General features: G+C 38.8%; 1 protein-coding gene across 1 annotated transcript in view; it reads right to left on the reverse strand.

Annotated features, from left to right (window-relative positions):
- dcaf8 (DDB1 and CUL4 associated factor 8) overlaps positions 1 to 8,046 on the reverse strand; it is an 11,382-nt gene extending 3,336 nt beyond the window's left edge. The window contains exons 1-12 of the mRNA XM_034304007.2: positions 7,794 to 8,046; positions 5,249 to 5,320; positions 5,021 to 5,110; positions 3,239 to 3,858; positions 2,916 to 3,056; positions 2,543 to 2,637; positions 1,719 to 1,829; positions 1,489 to 1,619; positions 1,299 to 1,406; positions 704 to 834; positions 169 to 288; positions 1 to 39 (exon numbers count right to left, since the gene is read on the reverse strand). The exon at positions 1 to 39 is cut by the window's left edge and continues 78 nt beyond it. Of these exons, the coding sequence (XP_034159898.2) occupies positions 1 to 39; positions 169 to 288; positions 704 to 834; positions 1,299 to 1,406; positions 1,489 to 1,619; positions 1,719 to 1,829; positions 2,543 to 2,637; positions 2,916 to 3,056; positions 3,239 to 3,858; positions 5,021 to 5,110; positions 5,249 to 5,285 (1,623 nt within the window). The 5' untranslated portion in view covers positions 5,286 to 5,320; positions 7,794 to 8,046. The remainder of the gene's footprint in view (positions 40 to 168; positions 289 to 703; positions 835 to 1,298; positions 1,407 to 1,488; positions 1,620 to 1,718; positions 1,830 to 2,542; positions 2,638 to 2,915; positions 3,057 to 3,238; positions 3,859 to 5,020; positions 5,111 to 5,248; positions 5,321 to 7,793) is intronic.
- Between the last annotated feature and the right edge of the window lie 2,695 nt (positions 8,047 to 10,741).

The following is a 10,741-nucleotide window of genomic DNA, read 5'->3' on the forward strand; positions in this document are numbered from 1 at the left end:
GCTGTCCTCGTCACGCTCACGCTTATTCTTCTTCATCACCTGGACAGACAGAAGAGAGAGCGCGAGAGCTTAAAAGAGTGAAAAGAAGAGAAGGGCAGAGAAGAGGAGAGGATGTTGGAAAAATGATGGATGGAGTCAGATGGAAACAGTTTTGGAGAGAACGTGTACCTCCTTGAGGCCTTTCAGGTTGGTGGGGCTCTCTGCAGTTGGAGCCCAGAGTTTAACATCGTGATCCAAGCCGCTGGTGGCCAGACCTGGCAGGTGAGGGTGAGGCTCTAAACAATTCACCTGAAGTGAAAAAGTGAAGGAAATGTGAACCACCAGCTGCTCTTCTGTTGAATATTCTCGAAAATGAACAAGCCTCAAACAAGCAGCAGCCAATCACACAGGATCTGTCTCCTGAGTACGAGTGATAAAGTTCGAAATTTTGTTAACCAGCACAATAACCTAGTCTATCAATTTCACTGTGTTAATTTACCATTTTAAAACATAGTGGTGAAAATTAAAGAAAAATCTTATTACAAACTCTTTGCACATCCATTTATATATAAACGCCATTTTGAAAGCATCAGCGATGACGTAACTGTCCGGTAGTTTGCCAGGACTCGCAACAAAACCATACCAACCCCAGTCCTGATACTGATTTAAACACACTCTTTAAATCTGCTGTTTTTCGTTTGATCTCTCTATCCGAGGTGCTTACCACTCCGCCTCTGTCGCCCTCCATGAACTGCACCACACGGGCCGAGTGTTTGTCCCACAGGTAAATGTGTCCACAGTCGCTTCCGCTCACTACAAACTCGCTGCAAGGCCCGTAGAAGTTCACGCCCTTCACTACAACACACACACACACACACACAGACACACACAGACACACACAGACACACACAGACATTACAAATTTCCATCTAAAGGCTTTTTAGTTGTTAAGAAAATGTATATTTTTGGTTTCTTGTGAGATAACATTATCAAAAATATCACCACTGTTACCATGCGGAAGCGATTATTTTCCTATAAATGTTAAACGGATAAAAATTATGATGGCTTTCATTAATAAATAAGAAATTGTTAATGTTATTAAATGTCTCTGATATAAAAGGAGTAAAATACTTTGAGATATCTTGTTATTGGAATCACACCACCCCTGTGTCGATTAGTTTCCTATAAGTGTTTTATTCATTACTAACAAAAAAAACTCCAGGTTTTTCACTCTTTATTAGAAGTTAACACTGAAATGCGCGATATTGTGTTGGATGATTATTGTACCGTGGATAATAATCCCGCAGTGTGTGTTGTACCTGTAGCGTTGTTGCGGTGTCCTTTGTATCTCCGGCGATAATCGGCACCGTCGCTATGGCTCGAGTCGAACAGGTAAATGTCTTCGTCGTTATAACTCGCAAGCAGCTCTGAGAGCAAAAACGTACAGTCGATAAACCTGCACACTGTATCGATTGAAATGTTAACTCTGTGTGTGTGTGTGTGTGTTACCTGAGCCGTCATGGCTGTACACTAAGCAGGTGATGTTCGTTTTGGATTCGCTGGACACCAGGTGAGATGGACAGAACTTCTTCAGAACACCATTGTTGTCGTTTTCATCGATCTTCCTCTGATCGTAGATTCTGAAAAACAAGCAATAACACAGAGACTCGGTGAGAGAAGAAGATTCACGGCGTTACTTTATTAATCTCACTACCTCTAAATGGAATACGAAGCCTTACCTTAAGTACTGATCTCTTCCTCCAACTGCGAAGTGATGCGTGTTGGCCGGATTCACATAGATGGTGTACAAACCCACCTTCTTGTCACTTTCCTTCACCACCACTAGTTTGCTAAAATCCAGAAAGGAGAAATGATCTCTCAGGAACAAATGCTGTACAGGAACAATTTTTTTTTCACTACAACAAAAGATGTCTATGAGCTAAGGCATTTTCCTAATTTATAGGGAAATATATTTGATAAGAATAGAGCACCAACAGAAATCAAGGTTAAAATCTGGGTTTAAATTAAGATTAATATCAAAGTCAGGAGAAAAGAAATCAGTCTAAAGCTTAAACTTGCAAGTAATGTATTTACCAAAACTAATATTTGATTCGCCATAATGAATCAACTGACAGGCATTTGATTCACTGGAACAAATCAGCCAATTGGAATCTGATTCACCTTAATGAATCAATTGATGGGCATTTGATTCACTAGAACCAATCAGCCGACTGGCTCTTGACTCACTATAATGAATCAACTAACAGGAGTTTAATTCACCAGAAAAAATATCAGGCAACCGGCGCTTAAGTCACCATAATGAATCAACTGACTGAAACTGAAATGAATCAACTGAATCAACTGCATTTGATTCAATAGAACAAATCAGCCAACTGGCATTTGATTCATCACAGCGAATGAACACACTGGTATTTAAAGTATCCTCTCTCCTAAAATGAGGGATCGCGAATCTACAAACTAAAATCATCCGGAAATTTTTGCCTCTTTTTCTAATCTGCATTTCAGAATGTGACATTTTTCACAGATTTTGGTTAAGACTCACTTGGCGGGTCGATCGATACGCAGGTCAATGCTATACACAACGGCATCTTCTCCAGTGGAGAGGAAACAGCAGGGCGAATCCGGCTCCAGAGCCAGCTAAAACACACACACACACACACACACACACACACACAAATAAGGACATAGCGCAAACAAATTGCGCGCACACACACAAAGGGATGAATGTGCACTCACACACACACACACACACAAATAGGTGCACGCGCACACACAAGCAAATGAGGACAGCACAAACAAATAGCACACGCACACACAAACTCACAAGCAGGTGCATGCACAAACAACACATACACGCATACACTCGCACACACTTTTGGGCCATCCTGTATTAATTCGCTATATTTGTGCTGTACCTTGTGTGCGGCTCCTTTGTGCTGAGCCACTCGTTTTGTGTTTTTGCAGCGCTGCGTGGCGGACAGCTCGGCTATGCGGACCTGCCCATCCCGAGCACACATGGCCAGTGTGGAGTCTCCGCTGTGAGGGAGAAACTTCGCCTGCAAAACAGAGAAGGAAATGCAAATCAGGATTACGTTTATTTCTTTATGTATAATTTATAATTATAATTTATAATTTAGCAGAACAAATAAACTGAATATGGCAAATTTACCAGACTGGCTGATCCTGATACTGGCATTTGACTCTTTGTCTAGAGTTGCCACTGATACACATCTCTCACCTGAAAGACGTTGCTCTTGTGCCCGCTGTCGAACTCCAGCTCGGCGCGGCGTCTCGCCCAGTCCCAGATGACCACGCGCAGGTCATCGCTGCCCGAGGCGAGGCGTGTCCCGGAGGGGTTAAAGTGGAGTGTGTTGACGCAGCCGCTGTGCCGCTCCAGCCGAGCCTGCAGCTCCAAACGCTGCACCAGGCCTCGAGAGCCGCACACGCGCCGCACAAACTGCGCCGAGTTCTTCCCGATCTCCCGCGCCCGCAGAGACGGCACGGCGCGCCACTTAGGCCCGCCCATTTCCTTTATCTCTGCCCCTAGCCACGCCTCCATGTCTTCCTCTTCTTCCTTTCCATTCTCTTCATCTTCCTCAACATCATCATCGTCGTCGTCATCATCATCATCATCGTCGGAGCTGGAGGAGTGGCGTGACGTGGGTCGGTTCCGCTTCCGGCCTGCTCTCCTGCTCTCATCCTTTTTCGCTCGCTCTCTTCGCCCGCTCCCGTCGCTGTCTTGCTCCTTTCCCTCCTCCACAAAAGAGTACAAAAGGCTGCCATCCATGCTGTCTGTGTCCTCTTCCTCTTCCTCTTCTTCCTCTTCTGCAGCTGGCTGATCCTCCTGTGGGCTCAATTCTACAGAAAGAAATCACTTTCTATCAATTAACCAGCACTCTAAAGTACAAGCATTTGAAAAAGCACTATGTACTATGTAATATGATACTATAAAGATAGAAACAGCTGCTTGACGCAGCTAAACCTACCACACTGGTATACGATTCTTCTGAACAATAACATCACACCAGAGTATGACTCACGGAAATAAACTGTCACACTGGTATTTGATTCATTTAAACACACAAAACACCATACTAGAATCACCCAAATGAATCTACACAATCTAATCCAGAAGAAGAAATCATAATACTGCTATCTGATTCATCTGTTAAAATCACACAGATATCTAATACCAGAGAATGAATCATTATTTTGATATCTGATTCATTCAAACAAATCACGCTGGTATCTAATTCACCAGAATGAATCATTACACTGGTATCTGATTCATCCAGACAAATCACACTGGTATTTGATTCACCTGAATAAAACCTGAATTAATTTAAACTAGAACCTGAATTACCCAACTGGTATCTGACTCTGCAGAACAAAACATCATACAGTTATCTGATTCATCCTGAAGAAAAAAAAAAATCACTCTAGTATCCAATTCACCAGAACGAATCATTATACTGGTAACTGATTCAGCTGAGTGAATCACTCTAGTATCCTATTCACCAGAACGAATCATTATACTGGTATCTGATTCGTCTGAGCGAATCACTCTAGTATCCTATTCACCAAAACGAATCATTATACTGGTAACTGATTCAGCTGAGTGAATCACTCTAGTATCCTATTCACCAGAACGAATCATTATACTGGTATCTGATTCGTCTGAGTGAATCACTCTAGTATCCTATTCACCAGAACGAATCATTATACTGGTAACTGATTCATCTGAGCGAATCACTCTAGTATCCTATTCACCAGAACGAATCATTATACTGGTAACTGATTCATTCAAACAAATCACTCTAGTATCCTATTCACCAGAACGAATCATTATACTGGTATCTGATTCATCTGAGCGAATCACTCTAGTATCCTATTCACCAGAACGAATCATTATACTGGTAACTGATTCATCTGAGCGAATCACTCTAGTATCCTATTCACCAGAACGAATCATTATACTGGTATCTGATTCATCTGAGCGAATCACTCTAGTAGTCGCTACCTGAATCAGGTTGTATTTGATCCTCTGTAGGTGAAGTCGAGTCTCCTTCACTGTTTCTTCCCTCTTCTGGTTCTGGATCATCAGCGCCACCTAGAGGATTAATAACACACACACTCGTGATTAGATTACTATTGGTATGACTAGATAACACGACCCAGTGTAGATGTTACGAACAAATTCAAACTAGAGATAGAAACGTGGAAGAGAGACGACTCTAACGCCTCTCACCGTTTGGAACGCTGGACTGCCCTTGAGCGTCTGCCATGCTGCCTCCGAGTCCTTCCTCCTGACGAAGGGAGCCTAGAAAAGCAGAAGAAGCAGCATTATAGCCTTAATGCCCTTCAGGATTTAGCACACAGACGAGTCTCACAGAAAAAATACATTACGACTCTTCATTTTATTATCCAAATTCTACAGTTATACTAGATTTGCATCTCCTGAAAGGAAAAACAGACACACAGAGTGGAGGAAATGAGCTGAAAAGGAGTGAGGGAAAAAAAAACACACAGAAAATGACAGGAAAAAAATAAATGCTCATAAACGTGCACGAACCTGAGTACATTTATTTTGTTATGCTAATCGACACTTTATTTGATCGTACAGAGTGCGAGGTTATAATACGAACTGATGCATTTCGACAGCGTGAGAATAAAATAAGCCCCGCCCCCTTGGCAAATGAAGACAACCAACCAGCAACGTTTTTGTAAAATACTCTAGCGACAAACAAATACAAGTCAGAAATGATCCAAATTAGAGATGCGGTTTAAAATTACTGGAGTTACTTTCTTGTTACAAGTCTAAACTCTTCCTCCATCTTATTTTTGTATTTTTTTTTTCCTCACCATTCAAAATGTCCTAAACTCCATCTCCATTAAACATGTCCTATTTTAAGATCCCATGTCATCTAACATCCACTCCATCGTCCCTGTACACACAGATTTTAGCTGACAGACTCATACACTGTTATTCGAGTTGTTTCTTTACCCAATTCCTCGTCGTCTCATGATGAATGAACTCAGATCCCTGATCCAGAGACAGAAGAATAAAGACGCTTTCACACACAGTGTTTAATCTGTTTCAACTTAACCTTCCTTAGGCAGGTGAGGACACAATCGAGGTCCGAGAGTGAACTCTAGTAATAAAGCGATTCGACTCTGAATCAAATCACTGCGCAAAGTGAATCAAAAACATGTTGTGTGTGTGTGTTTTGTTTTTTTTTTGGTAAATGTGAGCTGATAAAGTGAGTCGTGAAGCACGTGACAGGTGAGAACACACTCGTCTGAGCAAAGTGGTCTCGTTCTGCACATGAGAAAGCGAGTCGACTCTGAATCGACTCACTGCACAAAGCGAATCAATAACATGTCGTGTGTTCAGGTTTGGAGCATTTTTTTGTAGATGATAACGAGCTGATCGATCGAGCCATGAAGCGCAAACTGAGAGAAAGAACTGTTATGAACAAATGCATGAACAAAAAGTGAAAATAAACCCTGGATGTGACACACAAAATATAAATATTTATATAATTATTTATACTGAGCGCTGGCTCCATGCTCTCCAAGCGCAGGGTTTATTTGTAGTTTATTTGTAATTTTTTTTTCCTTTTTACTTTTAGCCAAACTAATAATGTGACATGAAAACGCTCTAAGATGTAAAAATTTTGTTTTAAAAAATTAAGTGGTACACACGACATCCAAGTGGTGGTGCATGCCAAAAAAAAAAAAAAAAAGAAAAAAAAAAATTCTAAATATATCTTAAATAAAGATAATAAATAATAAAATGTATACAACTGTAAAGTGATAGATTTGAGCGAGAAGATTAGAAACACTATATATATTATATATATCTTTTAAATATATATTTTCAGTTTTATATTTCTTTATTATATTTATATTTATATTTAGTTATTAAATAATGCTTCATGATCTGTAGAATTTTTTACAGATTTACAGTCAATTCATTAAGAATAGTTTCTTCAATAACTCTGATATTTTCAATCTTTTACATGTGAAAGAAATCTGCAGATAAAAATTAAATTTATAGAAATAATCATCATCATCATCATCATCATTATTATTATTATTGTTGTTGTTGTTGTTATGAGAAGATATACAGGTCTGTGTGAGCTAGAGAGATTAGCATTACTACTTGAGGACATCAGTAATGTCATTACAGCAGTCAAAAATAGAAAGCTGGTGTATTAGCCATATCACACACTCCTCTGGCTGACTAGTGTTTAAAAGTGCCCTGTTTTTTTAAAACTTAATTGGAATAATTATAATTTGAATATCATTTGTTTTGGTCCGGTTGCTGGAGGAGATGTTATGTAAACAAAACAAACAGCGGAGCTAGCAAAGATTTCTTAGCTGTGCTCGCGCATTAGCATTCACATTTTCACAAGCATTTTTAAAGCCTATTAAGTTTCTTTTTCTAAATAAAAAGTGCCATTTTTTTGTATTATAACGAGAATAACGTTGTTAATGTTCATGTTTGTTTTTTTTTGTCAAGCAAACAAGTAATAAAAGCTAAACGACAACCTTTAGCATGACTGGACTTTACAAAACAACGAAGCATTAAAACAATAAATACTTGATATGTTTTATATATTTATAGAAGAATCCTTGTTGTTGTTGTTGTTGTTGTTGTTGTGGTGTCAGGTCCTGTCACATGCTAATTTGTAAACACAGCTAGCATGCTGGCCAAGCGTCAGGCTCCAGCACTAGCATTAGCATTAGCGCTAGCATTAGCATTAGCATTAGCGTTAAACTACCTGTACCTTTGAGCAGGCCTGAAAAAAAAATTCCTCCGCACTTCTTAAAACTCGTCCACAGCAGACTCGTGCACTTCAGACGCGCCGGACTGAAAGCGGAAAAACAGATTTGCGAGACATCTGCAAAATATTAAATAAACCTCGAGCAGAAAGCGGCTTTAAACCTCCGGCTGCAGCTGTGTTGTTGGTTTTTTCTTTTTTTTCGTTTTTTTTTTATGTTGACTGAACTGCTTCGTAACTACTTTTATTTTTTCTACGTACTTCCGGTAAGACGTTTGTTTTTTTTTTTAAGCCGGAAGTAGAACAAATCTCAGCCAGTTCGCTACTTCCTGTGTATGTGAGCTAGCGAGTATAGCTAGATAGCTAGATAACTAATTAATCAGTTATTATTATTATTATTATTATTATTATTATTACTGATGATACTACTACTACTACTACTACTACTACTACTACTAATAATAATAATTTTTAACACTAATTTTTTGGATTGCTGCTGTAGTATGTGAAGGTCTCCATGGGATTATTATTATTATTATTATTATTATTATTATTGATGATGATACTTCTACTACTACTACTACTACTAATAATAATAATCCCACAGAGAACTTCACAGATTACAGCAGCAATCCAAACAAAATAGTGTACAAGCAAGAGTATTTAGAATAATAAAAATAAACATAAATATATTCAGTACAAAAAAAAAATATTATAAATATAGGATAGGATATAATGTGAGAATAGCTTCACACACACACACACACAGGTCCTCTGAGTGATGCGAAAGTGTCAGTGCAAGTACAGGAGTATTAACCCCCAGGCTGGATGAATGAATTAGTGTAATTAGTGTTTGGATGGAATCACTGATGTGCAGGAAAGTAGCTGTGATCAGCAGAGCAACTGCAGGTGTACGCTTATACAGGGCTATAACACGATCCAGAGTCCAGCGGGTTTGTTCGAGGAATAGGTTCAAGGTTCAAGATTCTTTATTTGGCACATTACATATGACATGTGATGTAGTGAAATGTTTTTCCTTAGTGCCGCGTCCCACACTGCAACAATGAACAGAAACACAACGAACCGGATACACACATACATAATAATAACAATATAATCAAATCTAGTAGACTATATGATGTAAATTTAGCAGCCTATGCAGGAATGTAATGTATAGAATATGAATATAATAGAAATAGAAATAGAATATGAAAAAATAAATATTAAAAGTACAGTGTATAGAGTTACTAAAAATTGTTTTTTCACAGTGCAGACTGTTTATGGTCTGTATGTGTGGTCTGTGTGTGAGGTAGAAATACGCATAATAGTGCACAATGATGTCCTGGAACAGTGATGAATTGTTGTACAGGGTATTTTGGGATTTTTTTTATTACTCTGCATGAAAATAACATATGGAATCCCATTTCCGGCAGGTGGAAAAAGAAAAAATGCACAGCTATATTTTACCTGCGTACTTTGGTGTTAAAATGCAGAGCTCCTACACAAAATGAGTAAATGTTGACAAGTCATTGTAACCAACTCTTTCCAGGGGAAAATAAAAAAATAAAGCATGCTCAAAACGTTGCTATATGACATTTTTAGCATTCTTTATATGTATTGATCATGAATCATGATCAATACATTAATATGCAAATTAGTCTATTGATCATGATTCATTCATACATGACAGAACATTTTCACTTAGAATGTAATAAAATAGAAAAGAGTTTTATCAGACTAGCAAGGAATAGATTATAATGTATTTCTTAAATAATTTAATCATGGCAACATGAACTAAACTTTTACACATTTACAAAATATTATACTTTCTATCAAGAACGCAGACAAAAAGAAGCAGTGACAGTAAGTAATCGTGAAGGAAACTGTTACTCGCTTTTATTAGCTACTATCTCCAAGAAGAGAGTTTAAAGCTAAGAACGAAGAAGTGCGATCAGTGATTGGTTGTTGAGAACAATGGTGATCAGTGATTGGTCATTGGAAAGAATGGTGATCAGTGATTTGTCGTTGGGAAGAATGGTGTTCAGTGATTGGTCATTGGAAAGAATGGTGATCATTGATTGGTCGTTGGGAAGAATGGTGATCATTGATTGGTCGTTGGGAAGAATGGTGATCAGTGATTGGTCGTTGGGAAGAATGGTGATCAGTGATTGGTCGTTGGGAAGAATGGTGATCAGTGATTGGTCGTTGGAAAAAAATGGTGATCATTGATTGGTCATGGAGAACAATGGTGATCAGTGATTGGACGTTGAGAGCAAAGGTGATCAGTGATTGGATGTTGAGAACAATGGTGATCAGTGATTGGACGTTGAGAGCAAAGGTGCTCAGTGATTGGATGTTGAGAACAATGGTGATCAGTGATTGGTCGTTGGAAACAACGGTGATCAGTGATTGGTCACAAGAACAACACACTCAGGCATTACACACTGATGGTGTGTCGAGCAAACCTGCTCTCTAGACTCGTATATCAGCGGCTGTGATGTGAGGTATCGAGTTCAAGACATTCACTAACATCACTAATGCTCTTGTAGCTGAATGGACAAATCCCCACAGCCACACTCCAAACCACGCTCCAAACTCTAGTGGAGAGCCTTCCCAGAAGAGTGGAGCTTATTATAACAGCAAAGCGGGACTAAATCTGTAAAACTGTTGATGTGTCTTGTTTCAGTATTCTTACCCTGATGAGAGTTTGAGGTTTTCACACAGTTTTCCTTACTAGTTCATTTACCAATGTCATAAAATGATCTCATATCATTACATATTTTGTCATAATTAATGTGTAGCTATAAGAATAGTAAACCAAGCACCTGACACACAACATGATAGATTCATTTTGTCAGATGTTTTCATTTCAATTCAACCTGTCGGTTCACTCAATTTTATTTATAACCACAGTTTACATGCATGTATAATAGAATTAATGTCTGTATTGATAA

Source organism: Pangasianodon hypophthalmus, chromosome 4, assembly GCF_027358585.1.
Source record: "Pangasianodon hypophthalmus isolate fPanHyp1 chromosome 4, fPanHyp1.pri, whole genome shotgun sequence".
Classification (NCBI taxonomy): domain Eukaryota; kingdom Metazoa; phylum Chordata; class Actinopteri; order Siluriformes; family Pangasiidae; genus Pangasianodon; species Pangasianodon hypophthalmus.